Source organism: Pithys albifrons, chromosome 1 (genome assembly GCF_047495875.1).
Source record: "Pithys albifrons albifrons isolate INPA30051 chromosome 1, PitAlb_v1, whole genome shotgun sequence".
Taxonomy (NCBI): domain Eukaryota; kingdom Metazoa; phylum Chordata; class Aves; order Passeriformes; family Thamnophilidae; genus Pithys; species Pithys albifrons.
The window spans coordinates 46,036,103-46,061,083 of NC_092458.1; the positions used below are offsets into that span (position 1 = coordinate 46,036,103).

At 37.1% G+C, this 24,981-nt stretch overlaps 2 protein-coding genes across 3 annotated transcripts in view; one reads left to right on the forward strand and one right to left on the reverse strand.

Annotated features, from left to right (window-relative positions):
• On the forward strand, positions 1-21,620 carry DIS3 (DIS3 homolog, exosome endoribonuclease and 3'-5' exoribonuclease). Its single transcript, XM_071550108.1, has 21 exons — positions 1-288; positions 2,607-2,764; positions 3,483-3,676; positions 3,786-3,859; positions 4,911-5,078; positions 5,983-6,147; positions 7,063-7,176; positions 7,265-7,402; positions 8,138-8,284; positions 9,492-9,608; positions 10,353-10,454; positions 11,028-11,092; positions 11,189-11,273; positions 11,814-11,941; positions 12,372-12,458; positions 13,612-13,768; positions 15,645-15,859; positions 16,944-17,112; positions 17,521-17,679; positions 18,080-18,202; positions 19,531-21,620. The coding sequence occupies exons 1-21, from the start codon at positions 49-51 to the stop codon at positions 19,618-19,620; spliced, it is 2,895 nt and encodes a 964-aa protein (XP_071406209.1). The 5' UTR covers positions 1-48; the 3' UTR covers positions 19,621-21,620.
• The window catches only part of BORA (BORA aurora kinase A activator), a 19,069-nt gene continuing 14,333 nt past the window's right edge, over positions 20,246-24,981 (reverse strand). For both annotated transcript variants that reach the window (XM_071550136.1, XM_071550130.1), the window contains one exon: positions 20,246-23,519. In XM_071550136.1, coding sequence (XP_071406237.1) covers positions 23,334-23,519 — 186 coding nt within the window. In that variant the 3' untranslated portion in view covers positions 20,246-23,333. The remainder of the gene's footprint in view (positions 23,520-24,981) is intronic.

Below are 24,981 nucleotides of genomic sequence, written 5' to 3' on the forward strand. Positions count from 1 at the left end.
CCGGCCCGGCGCGTCCCGTTCCCTCCCTCCCCGCGGCCCGCGCGCGCCATGCTGACCTCGCGCACGTTCGTGAGACGCACGCGGGCGGGCGCCGTGGTGAAGGTGGTGCGCGAGCACTACCTGCGCGAGGACATCCCGTGCGGCGCCGCCGCGTGCCGGCTCTGCCCGCCGCCCCCCGCCGGCCCCGGGGCCGCGCCCGCGCTGGAGGCGAAGCCCAGCGGAGCCCCCAGCAGCCTCTGCCCCGCGCCGCACTTCCTGCTGCCCGACACAAACCTCCTCCTGCACCAGGTGAGCTGCGACGCCGCCCCAGCCCAGCCCCAGGCCCGGGCGACGGGGAGGGCACACCGCCGCCGCCGCCTCCCTCTGGGCCCGGCCGTGCGCTCTGTGCAGCCTCGAGCGCTCCCGTTTTGGTTAAATCCGCGTGTGAGTAAATTGCCCCTCGCCTTGTGGGCTTAGGGCCTCCCCTTATTTTTGTGGCTGTTTGATCCCTCACCGGGCAGTCCTTTCCCCGCCAGCTTTTTTCCCTGCAGCATCACCAGCTCTAGTGTGGCCTTACATTGTATTCCGATTTTATAGGGTTTTGGAGGGCCTGGGGTTTCTTTACTAGTTTGATTCACTTGTTTGATCTGAACGGTAGGGATGAATCATAGAATCGATTGGGTTGGAAAAGAGCTCCGAGATCATCAAGTCCAATCCTTGGTCCAGCTCCAGTCCATTTACAAGATCATGGCACTCGGTGCCACGTCCAGTCTCAGTTTAAAAACCTCCAGGGATGGTGAATCCACCAGCTCTCTGGGCAGCCCATTCCAATGCCTGATTACCATCTCTAGAAAGAATATTTTTCTTATATCCGACTTAAATTTCCCCTGGCAGAGCTTAAGCTCGTGCCCCCTTGTCCTGGTGCTGAGTGCATTTGTTTAATTTGCTCGTTTGTGATCTGATACGGGTATGGAAGGTCAGGCAGAGCCAGTCGGTAGACTCCGAAACAGAGATTGGGATCTTTGGTCACTGATTTTTTGGATCTTCTGGTAGTCATCGAGAATTTTCCTGTCAACCAGAATTTTCTTACATGCTTTTTCTGTTTTTCAAAATGTAGATTTATGTTATTTATACTGTGATGTTGTCTTCACTTAATGAATAGTCTGCAAAATCATCCCACGTGTTCTTCTGGAAGCACGGGGGAAACTTGATTGGCTCTAGCCCATCCCTAATTGTGCAAAGGTTTGAATCTGAGCAGTGCACACGGTAGCATTTGAGGCTGGAAGGCATTGAAATCCCAAGCTTGATATATAATTTTTTTTTCTTTGATTGCTTTTGAATACTTGTGTACAAGATAGCATAGCCCTGAGCAGACATTGGAGGCTGGAAGTAAATAATGAATCCTGATATGGAGTATTCCGAAAAGGGGCTTAATACTTTTGTGTTTTAGCAATTACACATCCCAAAAGTTGTAAGGATTCTCTTCCCAAAACAGCACATCAGAGGGTGTTTTCAGCCTGTTGCACTGGACTTCTTGTTGTGGTAAAGTTTGTATGTGTGTCCTGTAGAACATTCTGAGAATGTGTGAGGCTGTGCTGCCACAAACTGGAGAAATGGGAATTAGGAAGTCTTGGTAACACCAGGGAAAGGTTTTGCCTGGCAACTGAAACAGGTTTTCAACTTCACATTGTACCTAGAATAATACTGGATTTCTTCCCATGAACATGGCTTTAAATCATTTAAGGTCATCTAAACATCGGGTTCAGAGAAGCTTGATCTGGCATTGCTTTTAATTCTTTTAGCTATGCCTTCTAGAACCTTATTACTGTCTCATTTTGAAGGTGGGTTGCACAGTTCCTTACCACAAGCTTAGCAAGTGGAGTTCCCATCCTTTTATCCTGGCAGCTTGCATGGATCTTAGGTGTACATTTCTCCCTTTTGCACACCTTGGCTGTCAGGAGTTGGCAAGGAAAAGTGCTGAAATTTTTTTTTTTAAATTCCTTGTAGAAAGAAAAAGGTCTTTCAAAAAGGAAGAGCAGCTAGCAGAATTCCAGTTTGTTTAACTTTGTGGAAATTAAAATTGCAGTGCAACAGTGGGATTGGTTTTGGAGAATTTAAGCCTACACATGCACATCCAGGCATGTAACAGTGGTCAGATACTATTTTATGTCTTGCTTTTCTCCCAAAGGCATGTGCCCTGCAGCCTGTAAATTGTGTCCAATTGCTGTCAGATCATGCATAGTTGTATTTTGTTTACTAAAATTTTAATTTACAGGAACCCATTTTATTTAAGTAAAATTTTTGGTATACACTTGGCGTTACATTTGTTTGGAGTCCTGCATACCTTGGGGATAAATTTGCTGGAAGTCAGAATAAGTCCTTATCTTTACTTCAGAAAAATTCAGGTCACAGAGAGCCTGGAAAATCATACTTGATTTTTTTCCCCCCAAGCAGGAGGAAGCAGCTTAACACACTGTTCAGTTTCCCAGTGGTGAGAGAAAAAGGCAGAAGTAGTGCCACTCATTATTCATGTTAGCTTTTTATGTATTAACCAAACAAATATTTCAAGTCCTGTTATTGGATAGAATTAAACGATAATTTTCATTCATTTCCGTTTTGTTCCTCAGATTGATGTCCTTGAAGATCCTGTTATTAAGAATGTCATTGTGCTGCAGACAGTCTTACAAGAAGTCAGGAATCGGAGTGCACCAGTCTATAAGCGAATTAGGGACATGATTCAAAACCCTGAAAAACATTTCTATTCTTTCACCAATGAGCATCATAGGTAAGGTGTGGAATAGGATATAACAAAGTTTTACTGGTAAAAGAAACTGGGAAACAAAACTGGAACATGTGGAGTAGGATTTAAAATTAGACCGGTGTGCATAGAACTGCATATTTCTAAGAAATTCTGTTGGGAAATTGTTGTGTATTCCAGGAGCTTTTCTGTTTACAATTACTGTAAGCATATATATGTTATGAAAAGGGCATTAGAATATTGGATAAGCTCTATAGACAACACTGTTACCTTAAGCAATAGAATACTGATTTTCCATTTTAGGGTCCCTTTTAAGCATATTCCACTGCTTTATTAATATTGTCAGCTCAGTCTGTAGCAGAATTCAAAAATCTGTCAGTAAATTCGTGTCAGAACGCTCTAAGAAGTGAAGGTGCAATTCATTTGCTTTTGTGCTCACAATTAGTTTCCAATACTGCAGTGTTGTAGTTTTAGGAATCTTGAATCTGTAGCTCTGAGATCTTTAGTGCAATTCTCTTCAACTGTCTGTGAGAAGGCTCTATCAGAAATTAACATTTCTTTCCTATTTTCCTTTACCTGTATGTCTACCGGCCGTTCAGTGGCCTAAGGAGTGTTACACATATTTTAAAATGAGTACAGTAATGATTCTTTTGGCCTCACAGCCTTGATATTATTAGTCCAGAAAATTTTTCTGAGATTTGTTTTATTTTGTCACACCCGACCTTTGTTTTTAAAATTTCTTTAGAGAAACGTACATCGAGCAAAAGCGAGGAGAAACTTCGAATGACCGCAACGACAGAGCCATCCGAGTAGCAGTGAATTGGTACAATGAACACTTGAAGAAAATAGAGGATGAGGAGAAGATTCAAGTTATCTTTTTAACAAATGACAGAACTAATAAAGAGAAAGCTCTAGAGGAAGGGATAACTGCTTATACATGTAAGCGCAATAGTACATATGTTAAATTATTGCTCAGATAAACTGAGCAGTCTCTTCATACCTAAATCCTGTCCATCTCTTGCATAAATATTTGTGTGTACTTTTGTAGGTGAGGAGTATATAAAAAGCTTGACAGCCAATCCTGAGCTTGTAGATCGTCTTGCTTGTGTTTCTGATGAAGGGGTATGTTTTTATTTTCTTTTTATAAAATAAATTAATCAAAAATGGTTTGCAGTTTAATAGTGGATACTGTTTGTCTGGCTGCTAGCATCAGTTTAGAATATGAAGACTCTGGACTTTATTCCCATTTTGACAATTTAACTTTTTGACAACTGCAAAGTAAAAAGAAGACATAGCAGCTGTTTCTAGTGCTGCTTAAGTGCCTGTTAATAGGTTATCTTGTTATTTGTAAAAAAGCAGTTGCATTAGGTAACTGTTGTGAAGATGAGAATAGTAACAGTTGGTTAAGTATGAGAAATAATTGAAACAAAATGAAAAGGTATTGCCACTACTTCGATCTTTGTGTCTACTTGAAAGTTTATGGTAACTTACTGCTCAAAAGTGTTTTCATTTGGAGATCAGTTAAGTTGACAAAAATGAAGTCTGCAGTTCAAAGATGAGCTACATCCTCTTCTGCTTCCGTGTGCTTTGTGTTTATCAGAACCAAGACTTACATTTTCACCTACAGCTGATACAGCTGAACACTAACTACAAAAAATGGAAAGGTTAATTTCACCAGTTAGTTTTAGTAGAACAGAGCTTTAACTTGCAAGAGTAAAAAGAAAAGTGGAAGGCTCAGGTGATCTTCTCAGCAATTAAATGTAGTAATTGTCTGACTGCTCCAAAGTTTAATCACAGAAACACGTTTCATATAGCTTAGAGTATTTACACTGCGTGCTATATACTCCTTACTACATAGTACTGTGCTAGTGGTTTTTTGTTAAGGATATGTTTAGTCACTATATCCAAATCAAAGTGTATGCCACTTCTGCAGTGTCTTTTTAAGTAACTGCAGGCAAACAGGAAAAGGTTTTTTTATGGTTTTTATGCTTTTGATGCTTCATTTGAAAAAATACCTCTTAGTGGTAGTTTATTATTATTGTGGGTATTCATACCTGCACAAAGTTACAATTTTGGAGTCTTTTTAGCTTGATTGTTGTGTTCCTGAGCTCAGTTTGGAAATAATCATGAATATAAAATACTGAAAATGTGTTCTCCTTTTTTTTTCCTAAAGAAAGAAATAGAAAGTGGAAAAATAATATTCCCAGAACATATTCCTCTTAGCAAATTGCAACAGGGCATAAAATCTGGTATTTACCTACAAGGAACTTTTAGGGCAAGCAGAGAGAATTATCTTGAAGCTACTGTTTGGGTTCATGGAGATGCTGAAGAAAACAAAGAGGTGAGTTTTTCATTTTACTTTCAGGCTGTGAACTCTAACCAGCCTCAGTAATGACTTAATATTTAATTCTTTCCTGGTGGCATAAGTGAAAATGGAACATTTTAATAATTTTTCCTCTTCTGGGCTTTTTTAATGTTTTTGCTCACATTTTCATTTGTTATTCATATGGATATAGACTACTGAAATGGTGACTGTGTTTTATGAAAAAAACAATAATGTGTTTAAAATTACAGTTTGATAAAGTAATTCGTAAAATAAAGTTGACTCTTCATTGTTAATAGTTTTTCAATTAACTCGTAACAATTTTTAAATTCAGTTTGAAATATATGGGGAAAGACAGGAACAAGTGTATAGGAGAATTTTCAGAAAAAAGTGTCATGAGCCCTTGTGGAGTTCTCTTGCTTTATTTCCCCTTCTATCTTCAGTGCCTGGTGAGGAGTAAATGGCTTTTTCCCACCCAGCAGTCAGCCCGTCTGTCTCCCTGCTGGATTCTCAATTGATACAGTTGTACAGACACTGTTTCCAAGCAGTGGCAGCTGTCTCCTCCTTCCCTCTGTGGTGGCAGCTGGAGATAGTTCTCTGTCTCTCTTTTATTGCTCTTTTCCCAGTAATATGTGGAGTCCCTAAGACTGCAAAATACAGAATGGTCTGATTTAACAAAAAAAAAAAAAGAGGAGAAAACAAACTTTTTATAAAAGGAATTGGAATCCTGAAATAAGATCATCAGCACTCTAAGAAACTTAGACAGAGGACAAAGATGGATCACAATCATGCTTTAAAATGTTCTTTGGAGTGCAGAGCCTCTTACACATGTTTACTCTTCTGTTATGCCACTTGAATTCGGGTCTTCTGTGTTTATCATGACGAATATTTGCATTTTCCTTTTGTTTTCTAAAAAATACAGATAATTGTACAGGGACTAAAACATTTAAACCGAGCCATTCATGAAGATATTGTAGCTGTGGAGCTGTTGGCAAAAAGTGAATGGGTAGCACCGTCCTCAGTGGTCTTGCAAGATGATGGCCAGAATGAAGATGACATTGAAAATGAAGAGGAGAAAGAAAACATTGTATGAAATAAATAATTTTATTTAACTTTTATGTTAAGAGAGAAATGAAATCTGCAGTACTCTGGCAGTGTTAGTATTTAGATTTATTCATGCTTTTTATAGGATGTGAATACAGAAGTTATAAAACTTAATTGTAGTTGTACAGTTGTGTTAAATACATGGTCATGTATAAAATGGATACTTATTAATTAATATCAGTTAGAAATTCCCACATTACTGCATTAATGTTGATAAATCCAAAAGTTACTGAGCAGTAGTCAGAAAATAGTGTAAATCAATCTGTGTATCGATGTGCAGATTAGTACTTGCTGGAATAGGAGCAGATGTTGCTTCATGCTGCCAGCCAGCTTTTATAGACAATGCATACATTTGGAACCAGTTGTAAAATATTCTTCAGCATCCTGCAGTAATTCCAATTAATGTGCATGCAGTCCTCACACATGCCCTCACCAAGGACATCATTCCTTTAAAAATGATCTTTCCATTGAATTTCATGAAATCATTTTTTAATGATTATGTTGAGAATTACTGGAGAATCTTCAAGCAGCATAAAAAGAACTCCTAGAAATTCAAATAGGTGGTAAAAATAATGGAGATTGTTATTTGGCTGGGGGTGTTTTTTATGGACATAATTTCAGAAAAACAAAGAATAGCAGAAAAAGACTGGGAAGTGAAGCTGTCTTGTCCCACTGTCTTGGCTTGCTCCACAACTAAGAAGTCATGTCACACACTGAAAATGTTAAAACTCATGCAAAGCACAGGGAGGCATAGCTCCATTTAGAAAGTTATAATAGAATTTATGGCATTATAAAGAGACATAAAATGTTACTCCCAGGGTTTGAGGTACATGCTATAGTCAACCATGTTACCATGAGTTCAAACAGTTTTGTATTTTTAACCTTTGTGTTCTACCAGCTGAAGACTTCTTTTAACAAGGACATGCTGAGACCCACAGGAAGAGTAGTGGGCATTATAAAACGAAACTGGCGACCATATTGCGGCATGCTTTCCAAATCACAGATCAAAGAGGTAAGGAAATAATCCAGTTACTGTAGGTAACTGGATTTTTGTATTTTCTTTAATTGGAAATTAATTTCTTTTTTCTGGCTGTTAATAGGCAAGGCGCCATTTGTTTACACCAGCTGATCGCAGAATTCCTCGCATTCGAATAGAAACTAGACAAGCAGATACATTGGAAGGACAAAGAATAATTGTTGCTATTGACGGTTGGCCCAGGAATTCCAGGTATCCTAATGTAAGTTTAAGTGTTTTCTTCTGAACTTTTAGTTATCTGATTTTTATGTGTTTATTAAGTCAAATGTTTATTATCTGCAGCACTGAGTAACTGCAAACAGTGTTGACATTAATTTTAAGTTTTTTAAGTGCCATGGTGCAAATTAAGGAATTCCTTAAATGGTGTAGTTTGCTATTCCCAAGAAAAGCAGGTTATGATACTGAAAAAGCTTGCTCATCAAGTTCTGTAGTGAACATACACGTGCTACTTAAGGTCCATTATACAGACTAACCAGGGACCAGCTTGCATGTGGTGTGACTCTTGGAGTTGTCCTGCGCAGGGCTGAGAGTTGGACTTCATGATCCTTCTGGATGACAGAAGTGAGGAAGAAAGTGTGACAAAATGCAAACCTATAGAGTAATTAAAGCTTACTAGTTATACTGCTTATACAGTGATGGTTTTTCCTTTGTGCAGAAATGAGTTCACATTTACAATTTTTGCAGTCTTAGCTGTGTAGAATTTAGTGCCACTCAATGAAAAGAGGGGGTGTGTGCATTTCAGGCTTACTGAATCAAATAAACATTTGAAATTAAATTTCTCTCTCAAAGATGAGAAAGTTAACCAAAGAAAAAATACTACTCCCACTGTGTAGTTTAGTATATGAGTGACCTAAAGGATAATGTTTGAGTACTTATTTTTGGGCAAATGGTATCACTTGATGTGTGTGTTTATGTGTGTATGTATATTGTTTCTCAGGGTCATTTTGTAAAGAATTTGGGAAGTGCTGGAGATAAAGAGACAGAGACAGAAGTTCTTCTGCTTGAACATGATGTCCCTCATCAGGCTTTTTCCCAGGCTGTTCTTAGTTTCCTACCAAAAATGCCATGGAGCATTACAGAAGAGGTAATAATTTGTAAATTATTGTAATAATTACTGCGCCTTCTCCTTCAAAGCAAACTGTGACATTCTTGGATATCCCAGTGCATCGGAAATAGAGAAGAAATGTTGTGCAGGACATTTTGTCTTAGGGTGAACTTTCAGCTAGATTTACTGTGGAAACAAGACCTATGCAAGTTTTTAGGTTTTGTCTAAAACTGTGTTTGTTGAGGATAAACATTTTAAGATAAAAAACGTATTACAAGTTTCCTTAAAGAATAAAAAGATAAAAGAGTGTTTTTGCTAAGGAGAGAGACCACAATTCAAATAGTCATACAGTCATCCTTAAGAGTTTTTTATCTTGCAAAATAGCTTTATAACCAAATGTGGGAGCCTCTTTCATGGAAAAAATAATCTGAGGTATGGAGACTTTAATGTATTTCTGCTAATACAGTAATTAGAGAAAGAAGCAATTCTGCAAGCACATATTTCTGTTCAAATGCAGTTAGTGAATCTCAGGGTCCCCCCAGTCGCTTAGATATGGGAAATGGTTGCTTTAGAATTTATGGAAAATTGTCATCAGGAGACAATTTAAGCACATTTTTTGATTTGGGCTAGGCTGAGAGGGGTTTTTTGGTGTGTTTTAATTTCTTGGAGGTGGGCTACTTTTATTATAGTTTATTACTTACTCCTATTTTTTTAAATGGAAACAGAAGGAGGGATCTATGTGTAAATTAGCTCCATAAAAGTCAGTTGCCTAGTCTAATATACCCAAGATCTTTTTGTAGCCATTGTACAGAGGCAGCTGCTTCCAAAGTGTGCAGTTCCTTTCAACTGTCTGGACATCTAAGCCATAAAAAGCTAGAGCTGAGAGCAGACTTATCCTAAACAAGTCATTCAGCTGGACATCAGTCAAAATTTCACTTAAAAAAATCTTAATTCCTGCTCCAGCTAATTCTACAATCATAACAACATTATGGTTGTGTTCTGCTCCTCTTCCTGATTGCTTAAAACAACAAAAAAAAATTACTTGATCATCTTCTGTCTTAGTTTTTCTATCATTGTAGTTTTCTGCATATCTGTTTTAATCTTGTCCTAAAACAAAACAAAACAAAAGCATTCTGAAAATACATGGTTGCTTGGGAAAGTCTTACGTAATGTACGTTTCTCAAATGATCCTTTTTACTTTGATATGAAAGCAATTCCTGAAACTTTTGTTTGTTTTAAATTTCAGGATATGAAGCACAGGGAGGACTTACGGCATCTGAACGTTTGTAGTGTTGATCCTCCTGGCTGTACAGATATTGATGATGCATTACATTGCAGAGAAACAGAAAATGGAAATATAGAGGTGTTGTATGAAATCAATCATTTATTTATTTACTTCTTCCTTTATTTTACAAACAATGCAGTAGTGGTAATATCATATGACAGAAGCAAAGTTCCAGATCTGTTATAAATAAATTAGTGGTGTTTGCACAGCTGCAAAATGGCAGTAAATAAACGGGAGTTCATTTTCATTACATCAGTGCCAAACATGGGAATTTGCTTAATTCACCCTGCTTTATCTTCATGTGGTATGGGAAATTAACATTAAATGTATTTGCTACCTAAGGATTATAAACAAGGATATTTATAGCTAGGACAAGGAACTGTCAGAAAAAAAAAGCTAAGCTACTGCTGTAATGCCTACGGGGTGATTATTTTATTTAAGAAAAAGAATTAAAAAGCTATAGGCTTAACACCAGCTCTCTACCCCCCTTACGTCTGAGTTAGTCAGAATGTCATCCTTTTGGAATTCAGAATTGTAATAGCAGAGTGTGCCAAAATGGAAGGTAAGGAATTTGCAGTGAGCCTTGAAGAAAATGAAAGAGGTTATTTGAGCCCCTGGACAGAGAAGATGTACACATGCCCTTACTATGAATAATTGCTGCAACTGTTCATCATCATCGGTATGATGGGTTTTAACTATTCTTACTACTAAATAATGGAGGTGCTGAAGGGAACTGGCAATAACAAAGCTGGGTTGTAAATAAAAACTTGAGAAAGTTTCTTTCTGTTTCATGAGGTGCATAATGTGATACTTGTTTTTTAGGTCGGTGTACATATTGCAGATGTCAGTCATTTCATTCGTCCAGGAAATGCTTTGGATGAGGAGTCAGTAAAAAGAGGAACAACAGTGTATTTGTGTGAAAAAGTAATTGTTTTCTACAGCTTTTTATACAATGAAGTGGTTGAACTTTCCTTGCTTTACCCTTCTAATTTTTGGGAGTAGAGACATTGTCTCTGAACTAAGGATAAAAGTGGACTCCTTCAGGCTGCACTTAATTTATCTAAGACAATTTTTTCCCCTTTTTATCTTTTAAAATCCATTATCTGGAGAATATCCCTTTCAACTCCTCTTTGAAGGATTATTGACATGTGTCTCTGAAACTGCGGTACTGTTTTAATGCCAATCTGAAGTTGCAGAAATAGCCTGTTTTTGCCTTTTCCACACTTCCTATGGTTTGTATGCGTTAACACTGTAGACTTGGTCCTGTTTATTTTATTTGTTATACACCACAATTTTTTTTCAGAAATAACTGTTACTGAAAAAAATGATAGTTTAAATGAATCTTGGAATTAATTTCCTTAATATAGCATACTTTTCTCTCAGAAATCTGACCTTTTCTAACAAAAGAAAAGTTGTTATTACTGTTAAGCTATTAAAAACCAGTAAATTGAAATACATACTTATAAATAGTCACGCTTTTAATTCTTTACTTTGCAGAGGATTGATATGGTTCCAGAGCTACTTAGTTCCAACTTATGCTCCCTGAGATCTAACGTGGACAGGTATGTGTATATGATCCATATTTTGATCCTGACAAGAAACTACAAGTGTTTATGTATGGATTTGAACAGATTTTCCCCTCCTTCTCCCTCTTACAGACTTGCATTTTCGTGCATATGGGAGATGAACCATAAGGCTGAAATTCTAAAAACCAGATTTACAAAGAGTGTTATTAATTCCAAGGTTTGTCATATAAATATTTTTATACTTCTGAACAAAAGCTGGAAGCCATATTACAAAAACAACAATAAATATACTTGATAATACAAGTTTTCTTACTCCTTATTTGTATTTTCTTAGACTTGCAAAATTGTGATGGAATCATAAAAATAAAGAAATTTTTATATTCTGTCCTGTTTTAAACCTCTAATGATTCAATGCTTTTGTCTGTAGTTACTTTGTATATGATATATATTGGACATAGTTGATATATACCAGCTGGTTATAATTTCCAGTTAAATTCAGTGGATTCTGTGTTTAATACATTTCTGAAAATTAGACCTGGGATCAGCACAAAAACACTATAAATGCCTCGTGTTTCTCAATGTCTTACATAGATCTCTCCTCATTTGTCCATTATTCTTCGAGGATGCCAGGCATTTAGGTGTTGAAAGTAAAGCTTTGTATTATTGTGAGCCAACTTTGACAGCAGGCTGCACTTTCTGCAAGACATAACTGTATTCAGTTATGTGTCATGATGTCTCCTTTTTTCACCTCTTCAAGGCTTCTCTTACATACGCCGAAGCACAGATGAGAATTGATTCCGCAACTATGAATGATGACATTACTACCAGCCTACGTGGATTAAACAAATTAGCAAAAATTCTGAAGAAGAGAAGAATTGAGAATGGGTAAACAGTGCAGTGTTCCTGTCACCTTTTTCTCCCCTATTTTTTCCTAGCCTTTTTGTGCAGTCAGACTGTATGATGGTCCTGTGGTCGATTTTTCTATTGAAAAATCTTAGGAAATAGAAGTGTTGGTCCCATTTTGATTTGTATAAAAATGCTTATCTTCATTGCCCCAAAAATGAGGATGTTAACTTTTTCTTATGGATCATTTAGAATCATTATCAAAACAGAACCAGACCAGTAGCATTTGAAGTTTTAGGAGCTACTGTAGTGTGCATCAGCATGACAATTTCTGAAAATTTGAACATTAATTCTGCAATTTCTGCTAATTTTAAGTTACCGTTTTATTATAAACCTGGGTGTTTATAAGTTTGCACCTCAGCTGCTCTGTCTGCTTTACTGTAATTCATTAATACCACTTACTGTCTTCCAGAGCCTTGACACTTTCCTCACCAGAAGTTCGTTTCCACATGGACAGTGAAACTCATGATCCTATTGATCTGCAGACTAAGGAGCTCAAGTATGTATTTTATTTATTAGTTGATTCAGCATAGGGATTGATTTAAAGACATGTTTAAGTAGCAACATTAGTCAATAGTATGCAAAGATCCTGTAATAGTGGAGGACAGTCACAGAATGAGAGGATTATTTGAGTTGGAAGAAAACCTTGAAGATCATCTATTTCCAACTCTCCTGCCATGGGCAGGAACACGTTCCATGAATACAGGTTGCTCAAAGCCCCTTTCAGCCTGGACTTGAATACTTGCGGCACTCTGGCATCCGCAGCTTCTCTGAGCAAGCTGATCCTTGGAAAGAGAATCCCTCTGTTTTACTGCACTGTTTGTTTAGGAAGTTTTGAACTGTATGCTTCATATAAGAGCTTGTGTCTTTACTGCTGATCCCACGGAGCAATAACTTCCAAACTCTCTACATCCCACTGGCTTCTGTGTGGTGCTCTTCTACTGGTGGTAACAAAGGAGAGAAAGCAGAATTTGAGAGTTAGGGATTACTGAAACCTTACGAACAACTGAGCAGTTAATGGCATATATGCAGTGGTACAAGTTTACTGAGGAATTCTAGCAAAAGGACCATTGATTCAATTTCTGAAGACAAATACTTACCTCACAGACAGTTGCATCTTTGTGAATCACAGAATCACAGACTATTCTGAGTTGGAAGGGACTCACAAGGATGATGGAGTCCAACTCTTAAGTCAATGACCTGTACAGGGGATTGAAACCATTTACAACCAGGTTTTAACCAACTGAGCTCACTTAGTTTCTGTGCTAAAATCTGCACTAGGTTCTATATGCTGTCACAACTGTATGGTGTGCAAAATAGTACTTTCAAATCTCATATGTACAATATTTTAACACTATTCTTAGGAAGAAATCAAGAGGCTTTCTGTTGGTCTTTTCAGGCCCTTTAAAGAGCATTTTTCTTAAATTTGATATATTAGAGTATTTCAGGGTTTTTTTTTTACTTGATATTTGAAACTTAATAATTGTTACGTTTTTTAGTCTTAATATTGCTTGCCTAAGGGTATAAATGTTCAAATCCACTAGTTAGTATTATAAATATTGTTAGGATTGTGGAGTGTTTCTTCATTGGGCATTAGATAAAATGTATAATTTAATGCTTTTCTAACAATATAAAATATTTTGTCTTGATAGAGAAACAAATTCCATGGTTGAAGAGTTCATGTTGCTTGCCAATATTTCTGTAGCACAAAAAATTTATGATGAGTTCCCAGAGTTTGCCTTGCTCCGGAAACATCCTGCTCCTCCCCCATCAAATTATGACATCCTTGTGAAGGCTGCGAGGTCCAAGGCAAGTTTTTTACCATGTTAATTAAGTGAATTAATGATGAAAAGCCACGTTTTCCTCACTGGTTGGCCACTTACCAAAGAATACGTGTTGCAAAGCATTATTTTGAGAGTGTATCTGTTACACTTTGAAGTTGCTGGTAGTTGTAGAAAGATAATTGTACCTCCGGATGAAAGAAAGAATCTTGCGCTATTTAAACCTTTTCTTAGGTAAAGACAGCGAATCACTTGCTAAGTCTTGTGTTGTAACACTTGTATACTATGAATTTCAGTTTCTCCTTTCAAAGTCACTTGATTTTTGAGTCAGTTTTTGGCTTTGGATGACATACATTATTGATGTAATTAAAAGTTGGTCAGTCAAATATGTTTCTCTCAAAGCTGGGAAGTAAACAAATGTTTTTATAGTTTCCATCTTCTCCTTAGATCAGCTAGAGGTTTATTCAGCCTGAAACAAGTCTAATGTAATTAGCAACTCTGAACAGAAAAATTATTTTACACTTTCAGAATGTTTAACTTGAGCTAAACTTTTAACTTTATAGATACTCTGATGTGCATTCATATTTACTTTCATTTCAACTCTTTCCCCATCCCTTTTTTTTCATTTCCTCTAAAGGCAAGGAAGAAATTTCCAATTCTCTCAGTGTGAGATTAATAGACAAGCCCAAACGTAGCCCATTTAATTTTTCACTGGTATAAAACTGGAATAATGATCTGTTTTCTGAAAATTATATTTAATGTACAATTTTTATTTGAAAAGGTAAATGCCTGTGCATAGATAAACATTCTTTTAAAAAAAACAAAGTGGCTTTTTCACTACTCTTGACACAACTTTTACAATTAGATATTAATATGCTGTATGTATGTATGTATGTATGGCCAGACTTCGTGAAGGAAGATTTGGGAAGGGCTCTCCCCACGTGGGGGTGTGCCCTTCGAGCCTGCCCAGTGGATTTTTTAGGTGACTCTCAGCGTGCGCAGAACTGGCCCCACCGTTTAAGTCCTGAGGTCCATCTGCCACGGCCGAGTGAGCTTGGACAGTGACAGTGAAGTCCTCAGGACTGTCACAGCACCCGGTACTGACCGGGGCTGACCCTGCTGAGCATCCGAGATGTGACAGGATGGAATGGCAGGGAGGCATTGAACTGCCCGGTACGGTCTCCACTGAGACTCGAACTCAGGACCTTGGGATTCAGAGTCCAGAGTGCTCTCCATTACACCATGGGACCGCCCCTGCTGTATTTATACTTTTTAATAAATATGCAATTATTTTACCATAATAGAGGTGTAATTTGATCTCTGGATCATACTTTGTTGTCACTGGTGTGTTCCTGAAGGAAAGCGTATTCAACTGATCATCTGATGAAACTTACTTTGCATTTCTGGAAATCTAAAACTCATTATGTATTTTCACACTATCTGAATTTTTGTCAGAGAACACTGGCAAACAGGGAACAAAATGTCATACAGTAGTTTTTCAAATCACTTCTACAACTTTGCAGAGGAAATATGGCAAAATCAATTACTTAACCTTGTACTTGGATGAGAATCTTTGTTTGCATAAATACAGGCGGTTTATATTCCTTCTGATTTATTCAGAAAAAAACCCAATTTGTTAATATTGGCATAAAATGTTTCTTAGTTGAGAATGGATGTATATTCTGGACTCGTAGGCTACTGACTTTTTTTTGCATAGAACACCAGTAATAATGAGGGAGGAACCTCTGCGGGGGTAGATTTTTATTTTTCTAACAGTGGCATCAGATGTGATGCCTGTGCGTTACTACAGGATTACCATGGATGTAGCTGTTACATTTCTGCTTATACTTTTAGTATTTGGTAGTAATACCTGACCTTTATTATTTTTTTTCTTCTCCTTCCAGAATTTGGAAATCAAGACAGATTCAGCAAAGGCTTTAGCTGAATCATTAGACAAAGCTGAATCTCCTACATTCCCCTACCTAAATACACTGTTGCGAATTTTGACCACTCGTTGCATGATGCAAGCTGTTTACTTCTGCTCTGGAATGGATAACGATTTTCATCATTATGGTTTAGCCTCACCTATTTATACCCACTTCACCTCACCTATTAGAAGGTACATTTATTTTACAGAAGTGTCAGAAGTGATTTATTTGTGAAGAAATTCTATTTTAAATTGTGGTGGTGTGTGTGTTTAACACAACGTACTGTTTCTGTTCAGCATTAGATTTCAGTTGAAACTGCTGTGGCTTACATGGTGATCTGTCTTCATGTAAGCTCCCAGGTTTATTGTCCACAACTTCTAAGATTTAGAAATATTTTTAAAAAGACTCATAAAAGTAATAGAAGTATATCCCTAATGGAGATCTCTGGCATAGTAATGCCCTTTGGGGTCAGTTAGCATTTCTCAGCCAGAGACTGAGGCAGAGTTAGTCCAGTCATTTTTTTAGATGGAAGCTGTTTAAATTTTAAGGAGACGGTATTTTGCATATGAAAACACTAATTGGAAACTTGTTATTGTAACTGTTGCCTTGTAATGTAATTGTACTTCTTGGAAAAGTAGGTTGGGGCTTTTCTCTAACCAAGAATCACCTGAATTTTGAGGAAAATGTCTGTTACCATCTTTTGCTTTTTAGAAACATTTCAAGTGAAACTCTTTACATGCAGATTAAACTTTGTACGCATTTATGTGGATTATTTGTGGAGCTTCTAAGAGTCCAAATAGTAAATTTTAGTTCCTACCAGATGTGTTAAAAAATTCCTGGCTGAAGTTAGGTGCCAAGAAATTCAAATGTGATTATGCTTTGCAGATCAATGGCATTGTAATACCATTCTACTCTAAATTTGTTTAGTTCATGGGAAAGGGAAGAGGAATTTGCTTAAGATGCAATGGTGAAACACCATTCTTTAGTCTAAAAATAAAACTTTGTTTCTTCTTTGTAAGCATTCAACAACACAGGCTCTATCGCTACAATATAGTAAAGAATTTCTTAGAAAACAGTAGAGTTAATTCTGGCTCTGCAGTGCATCTTTGGTCAGCAAAGGTGATCTTGAATTGATAAAGGGAGTTGACATCAGACTGTCATTATTACAAAAACTTTCAGATCTGTAAGATTCACAAAACAAACATTCAGATTTTTTTTTAATTTTCAAAAAGTATGTGTTGCTGCGTCACCCATAATTTAACCTCATCTTTGCAGGTATGCTGATATTATAGTGCATCGACTTTTGGCAGTGGCCATAGGAGCAGACAGTACTTACCCAGAACTTACAGATAAACATAAACTAGCAGATATGTGTAAAAATCTCAATTACCGACACAAAATGGCACAATACGCGCAAAGAGCATCTGTTGCATTCCATACACAGGTAAGATCCTGAGGTGTGAGGGTTAACTGTGGACAATTCATTCTGGTTTTAAAGGGGCAGGGGAGACTGATACTTTGTAGTGCAAAACCAAGCAAGTCTGCAGGAGTTATTAAAGCTGAGGGATGCTTCTTTAAGGAACAGCTTAAAGGTTACGTTACTGATTCTGAAAAAGTCAGAATAATGGCATCTTGAGGATTCTTTTAGTTTTGTGCTTTTATAAATGTGATGAATGCTTAATATTACAGTAATGTTGTAAATGGTTTACGAGTTTTTAAATCTTTCAATATATGCTGTGTAATTCTCACTAAGTACAGATTTGTATTTGAATGTGTTATTTTTCTTAAGGCAGTATATTTGTAATTCAGAAGAGAATGTTTATTGCTCATTTATTTGTGTATTTTGTTACAGTTGTTCTTCAAAACCAAGGGAGTAGTAAATGAAGATGCATATATATTATTTGTAAGAAAAAATGCAATTGTGGTTCTGATTCCTAAGTATGGGTTAGAAGGAACAGTCTTTTTTGAAGAAAAAGACAAACCAACACCAAAACTGGATTACAACGATGAGGTATGTTCATACTATTCTTGAAGTTTGCTCTTAGAATACCTTTATTTTTTGATTTGGTAAGTGAGCAGAATGACTAACATCTATTCTAGTTGGATTTCGAAGGGTAAGAGAGGTTTGTCTAAATGCAAGTTTATTAATCCATAGTAGTAGTGCCACTATGGTCTTTGTAAGTCTGAATAAACAGGTTCTGACAGTGGTTTCCATAGTAGATACTATTGATAACTAATTATCTGCGTAACTACTGCAAAAAACATATATACCAGATATGACACTGAAAATTCAGGACAGTAATTTATGGCCATTTTTATTTACATGTAGCATTAATATTTTCCTACAAAAATATTTATTTTTATAAAAATATAAGACATTGCAAGTATTTATACAAAATTTGAACTTTCAGGTACCATCACTTACTGTGGAAGACACAACATTACACGTATTTGATAAAGTGAAAGTGAACATTACATTAGATGATTCCAACATCCAACATCAGAAAATGCGTATGGTCTTGGTAGAACCAAAGGTAAGGAACAAGATTCACACAACCATTATTACCCTTCAATAATGTTCAAAAAATCATCATGCAGTAAAATTGAAATTTAACCCAGAAGACTGTTGGAAAGAATAGAGGCTTCTAACAAATTTCTGTTCTGGCCCCGTTGGGATATTCCATTGATGGGAAGGGTGATGATTTGCTGAAGTAGTACCTTGAATTTCATGGTTCTGTAATCAAATCTCCCTTTGAAAATCTGCCAAAACTCAGTAGGGTCTCCTTTTTGCTCCAGTGAATTACAGTGTAACTGGGATTGGTGGCTCAGACGGTAATTCTGTATAATTCCTGGCTGTCAATGGCTGTTCTCTCCTCCAACTCCCACAATATAAAAAGTTTTTCTTGATAATGTTTTAAGAACTATCATGTCCTGTCTCTGGTCTTAAGACTTTTCAGTTCTAGCTTTTTACTGTGCCTGGGATACTGAGGTTTTCACTTGGTCTCACACTTTAGGCCTGTGAAGTATTTTGCATGACAGTACAAGATTGTGCATTTACATTAAGTTACTGTGACTTTTTGGATAAACAGATGGTTGCAGTAATTGAGTAGCCCTAATCATAGAGGAAAAAGACAACCCAAAATATGCAAGAGTTCATTGTTGTTTATACAGTCAAACATTATTTCTTTTTTCCCTGAGAAAGTGTGTTTCCAAATGCATGTAAATATTCTGATCTTTGTGATTTTAACAAGTGGGAGTAGATAATGAAATTTCCCGTAGAGAGGAACCCTTGTGTCCTAATGTGCATTCACTTGCTGAGCTGCCCCATGCTTGTGCTCATCAGAGCTGCTGTGAAGGGCATGCCTCAGAACAGTTCTGTGGCAGCAACTCCAGTCCAAGGGGCCCAGTTTGAAAATAGACACAAAGTAAAACTAAGGCAAGGTGGTGGTTCGCGTTTTTTCCCCTTGTCCTTCCATTCTACTTGTACTAATTTCTGGGAAAGTCCTTACTCTACAAAAAAATAAGTGCTATAATTTTAGTTTATCCCTTGATTGGCTGTACTGATTAAAATACTCTTATCCTAAACATCAGGTACTAGTCATCCTTTCTGGTAAGAAAGGAGTAGAGGAGGAAGTGCACATGTAGTGATTATTCACTTTGTGTCCATCCATCCAAAGGTCCCAGCAACTTAAATACTGTCTCACACAGAGAAAACATCTCTGCGTTCAGTCTGTAGTCTTGGTCTGTAAATCTAATCTCTTCCCAGTTTACAGTTGTGATTCCCACATTATCTTATAAAAGTATAAATAAAAGGTCTGTACAAGTTTTAGTAAAAGATGTTTGTTGGGTTTTTTTACTGTAGATACAAGGAAATGATGTGCCTGCAAATCTGTCTACAGAGACAAGCAGCAACAATGAACCAGAGAAGAAGAAAAAGAAGATACAAAAATAGCTGGATATAAAAGTTAATAAGAAGTCACACAATTATTTTCATTTACATATTTTTCCCTATGGGCAAAATGCTAGCAACAGGTTTTGTTTACTTTTTAAATACACATTTTAATAATCTGTAAAAAGTTTTTAAAAAGCTACTTTTTTATGATCATGTATGCAGAACAGTATTTTTAAAAACAACTCTATCTACACCTTTGTCTTGTGGGTGTGTGCTGGTTTAAAGGCGAACCAACAGGGGAAATGAACTCACCACGAGAGAGATTATAAGTCAGAGCTAAAATTTAATAATAATATTACAATAACAACACTGACATAAAAGGGAAATTGCTTTCAACTCACAAAACCCCAGCAGTATAACCCAGTGTCCTGGGGCACAAACCCAAGGGGGTTTGTTTGCCCTTGTGCTGAGACCCCTGTGGTTCCCCCAAGTCCAGAGCAAAAGGAAATGAAAAACCTGTTGGTGCAGGCAAGGGCTGTGGTCTGGGCGAGAGTGGTAATCTCCTTCTGTCGAGGTCCTGCTGCTCCTCTGGATCTGACAAGAAGTTCCCAAGGTCTTCTTACCCACCACTTATGTACCCTCAGAGAGCACCCAGTCCCTCCCCCTGGGCGGGGACTCACACAATGGGTGATTAACTCTGGGAGCCAGGGGGTATTGAACTGTTGATGGCCCCTTAGCAGCTCTGCCCCCTCAGGCTGGGTGTGAAGGTGATAATGTCTCCGTGGGCAGCTGCTGCTAATGGCCCATTGTCCTTGGGGAATGAATAGAGGGGGTAGAATACGCAGCTTTGATCACCCCCACACAGGGTTAGCTGGTCTCTCCTGCTGAACTAGGACAGGGTGAAAATAAATGTTTCTGCCAAGTGAAGGAATGATTGTACTGTTTCTTTTAACAGCTGTAAGGCCATTTGAGGGCTTGACAGAAGTCGGTCTCTTAAGTGCTTTCTCCTTAGCACCTCTGAATTGAAAGAAGTCACTGAACAATGTAGATATGAAAGAGATGTCTTTATTTTGTTCCTCGACTCAATTTACAATTAGGCATGTTAAAGGACTCTCCTTAAAACCACTGCAATTAATTTAATGTAAACAATGACAGTTTTGTGCAATGTGTACCAACCAATGCATTAAGAACAACTACAGAAACAGAATGGGGAAGTTATTTCCACAGTAATTTGCACAGTCAGTTTCTTCTACAAATCTGTTGTACAAACATAATTAAAAAAATGCATGTTTTCATAAAATAAATATTTCCCATTAAACTGAAAGACTACAAAACAGGACAGAAAATACAGGCAATTTACTTGAGGGGGCATCCTTATGTCCCACATTCACACATTTTTGCTGTTAGGAACATACTAATATAGGGTGAAATTAAATATTTTAGGGATTGCTTTTTTATTTGTGAATCCTTCAAAAGCCTCTGATCATGGAACATATTATTAAAAATTCAAAAAATCTAATTTAAAAATATAACCAAATCTTAATTACACATATAATGCAGAGCAGTTCAGAAAGAGGTCATAATTTGGATCGCCCTGCTTATCTTCCCCTTAACATTCACATTCATTAAACTAATATTACTAATTTTAGTCATCACAATTGCAAAAATAAATCCTTTGTACAGTCCATAAATCTGAAATTCACCCTTAATTACTGTTAAAGAAAGCTGTTATGAGAAAAAGACACAAGGTTATACATAACTTAAAAATGTCACACAAGCTGTGTCCTGCTTTTGAGTGACAACTTTCAAGCTAAAGCTAAATAATTTTGAAGGTCCTATTGAATATAATTCTTATTCCAGGAGTCTGAGCTCATTTCCTACTTTTAACAAAATTCATCCCCAAAAAGTTATCAGGCCAGTGTATTTCCAGCTTTTAATAGGGCACTGTTTGAAGATCATGAAATAGGTAATTTAGGATGCCAGATTCAATTACTGTCAATCCAAGACGCATTACAGAAATAGTGATTAAATTGCTACAGATGTAAACATAATGCACATCATGATTGCAGGTTAGAAAGATAAAGTAAATTTTTTAATATTTTTGCAATGTAAGAAGTAAAACCAAGTGCTACATACAGAAGTTTCCCTTAAGTATGTTTTTCAGAAAGCCTTCATTGGGCAGTTATTAATGAAAATACTTCAAGAACTGTTCTATTCAAACGAGACACAAGTCTCAAGTCTAACACATTGATTTTAATGCCATGCAATTCTGTTCACATTGAGATTTTTAAAAAATGTCTTAAAATTTAAGTCTGACTGATGGTTTCAGGCTTAGTGTCTCAATAGCTACTTACTCATCAGCCATCACCTATATCACTTTGGTACAGGCTCTTTGGGACCGAACATTCTTGCTATGAAAGAAGGGCTACTTCCCCTGGAATGTGTATTAGAATGGACTTCTCTGTCTTGTTAACCCAACAAAGTTTACTTCAGAGCTCTACATTAACAGGGCTCAGAAATCTCAGTATTTTTCTTATCTCATCTTCCCCTTTTGGTCACTAGGGCTAGAAGATTACCATATGGATTCTTTCACACAAATCAAATCAAATTTAACCAAATCTGATTTGATTAGACAGAGTTCTGGGCTTCTAGACCCTCCTCAATCCCCATTACTTTAATTCATCAATGATTTTCCTGAATGTATCAAGGGTTTGTTTATATTAACACTTTTTGAAATAAGTGGCATGCAAAAGTTAATTGTATTTTTAAGGGTTTATCTAAATAGTTTCGTAATTTATGTAAAAAGTAATACTAGGAATTATAACAGAGAAGTGTAATGGTGTACTTTAATAGGAGGAAGGCTGCATCATTCTCTTAGGGAATGTACTGAGACCAGTTATCTTAGTGCACCTTCTTAGGTTCCTTCCAAAGGGTACTGGAGTGTCAATTTGGATCCACATGTTCTGAGGAGGCACTGGTGGGGTTAGGTGAACAACTCCAAGATTAGTACAATCACTAAAGCAATAACACTATCATTTAATTTTAAATAACCAATGATACATTTTACCCAAGTACACGGTAAACCTAACTGACAGATAGGCAGCCAACCTATAAGCTGTTCAGAGAACTGCTAAACAGCTGCTTTTGACACAAAGCTTGTTTTATATTACTAGAAGAACTAAACTTCAGGGTTTGCTCTCATCACACCCCCACCAGTTCATTTCTGTCCAGGGACCCACTCCTTGTATTCATGGCTAGTATTCATGAAGCCACAAAATAAATGAGGTTGGGGAAGAGCAATCCAAATAAAAACCAGCACTCCTTAGCTTTTTCTCTTCCACAAACAAAAATGTCCCTCATGCCTTTGGGAGGGACGAATCTTAAAATGTGTTTCTGCAGTTATGTTGGTTCCTATGCAAGTTACCATAGGTTTGGTCAGTCTAACCAAAACAGCCCTCTGGAAGCAGAAGTTATGTCCAGACTTTGAAGACAAGGAATCTACCCTAATCACAGAAGGAACACAATTCTGAAAAAATCACTATTGATTCTCTGTACCAAGTCTAAGATGCCTTAATTTTCAAAAAGGATTGCTTAATGATAACAAATTTTTCGTAAAGACCTAAAAAAATCCCATGTTATTTAAAAACTTCGTTAATATATACCAGACAATTTATTACATTTGCATTAACAAAGCAAAATAGTAGGTATAATCCAGGTAACTGAGGTCCCATGTATAAAAATTTATTAGACAGCACAAGTTCTCCATCAGAAAACTACACATCACTTTTGTGAAATCCATGAACTTGATTTTCAGTTTTATGTTTCCAAGCAGAAATGTTGCAAGTTGTATTTTGACCAAACACTGTACTATGTGGTTTTGCTTTTTGGAAACAGGATTGCTTCTCTGGAGATTTTGCTTTCAGCAACTGATTGTCCTTATGGCTTAAAACAGAACACTCCTAGATGAGTAAGAAAAAGTTAATTTTAAAACCCTTTTCACAGAAATGCTCCAAAATAAACAAGATCCAAACTTATTATCTGCAAATTTCAAGTACAGTAAGTACCTTAAGTGCTACCTCTCCTGTTCTGAAATGAGAATGAAATAACGCATTTTCTCTGCACGCATCTTTGAAACATGCTGTCAGCAAGAACCACCTTTTAGAGCTCACATGCTCTGAAAGAACCAGACTATTCTTTCAGCCTGCAATGTCTGTGCCTTTTATTTCCATTCTCTGGGGATTCTGTTGTGAGAGATGAAGTACTTAATGCCTTCATACTTAAATCCTAATCTAAAATACAAAATTGGGCTTAGTCAGGATCTAGCGATTGATAACACTGGGAAAAAGCAGCTGCATGACATTGGCGAGTCCCTCTGGGTCAGCGGTTTGATACTAGGCAACTAATTTTGGTAAATACACTCATGCATCTAAATCCATGTCCAGCAGGGTGACTGGGACACTCAGAGTAGGTGGGTGTTTTTAGAAGTTAAAGATAAAATATCCATCTTCTTCATCTTGTAAGGACACATTTATCCCAGTCTGAACTAAGCAGAGTTCAGAATTTGATGTCAGTGGTCTGTAAGACACTGTCAGTCTGCACTTCACCTTGGCAGGGAAGTGGCTATTAGAGTATGTCAGACATAGAAGTGAAGTCAGGGCTGAATATGTTTACTTGAGTTTTTTTTATAATTTGGTACTACTGGTCAGTACTATGTCCCCTTCAAGGACTGTAAATTACACTAAGTCACAGACCATAAACTACTAAGTTGTAAGACCGTAAGACCATAATTACTAAGTGACAGGAGATGATCTTTGCTCTCTTCTCAAAAGAAACTAGCCTTGCTTCCAATTCTCTGGAAGTAGAACTACTTCCTATCAGTCACAAGATTAAGGGTTTAGGAGTCTTGCTAGATACATATTGTCTTTTGGTATTTTTTTTTCAGATAGGTCATCAGGGTGCTTGAAATCAAAAAACTGTACCCAAGCAGAAAGCTTCCCACCAAGTCAACATGCCAAGTATGGTCTACAAAACTTGACAATTAAGTTTATGAAAATCAGCACCAATTTTCCTCCAAAAATGTCCTTCTCCACAGGCACACATTTAAAAATTTAGCAATTGAAAAAGCAGCAAGAGTAACAGAAAAAAATAAGGGACAGATTAACGTACATCAGAGGTTGACAGCAGCCTCATAATTACCATTCTCACATATACCTCAGTTTCCTGTGAAACAACCTGCCTTTGTCATAAAACACATGAATTTTATTGCCAGCTTAAGATAATCTGTCCTGCATTTATTCCCTGTTTTCAACATACTTGAAATGATGCTACATTAACATCTTTGTTACCACCTGTCTCTCCCCTCAGGCTCCCTGAACCCAAACAAAATGAGGAATGGATGCTTTAGATGGGAAGCCTATCATT

Excerpts from the sequence above, each read along its gene's own strand:
- DIS3 (XM_071550108.1), top strand. The coding sequence starts at position 49 with ATGCTGACCTCGCGCACGTTCGTGAGACGCACGCGGGCGGGCGCCGTG. Across the intron at positions 6,148-7,062 it reads AAGAGGAGAAAGAAAACATT|CTGAAGACTTCTTTTAACAA; the intron begins GTATGAAATAAA and ends GTGTTCTACCAG. Across the intron at positions 7,403-8,137 it reads GGAATTCCAGGTATCCTAAT|GGTCATTTTGTAAAGAATTT; the intron begins GTAAGTTTAAGT and ends ATTGTTTCTCAG.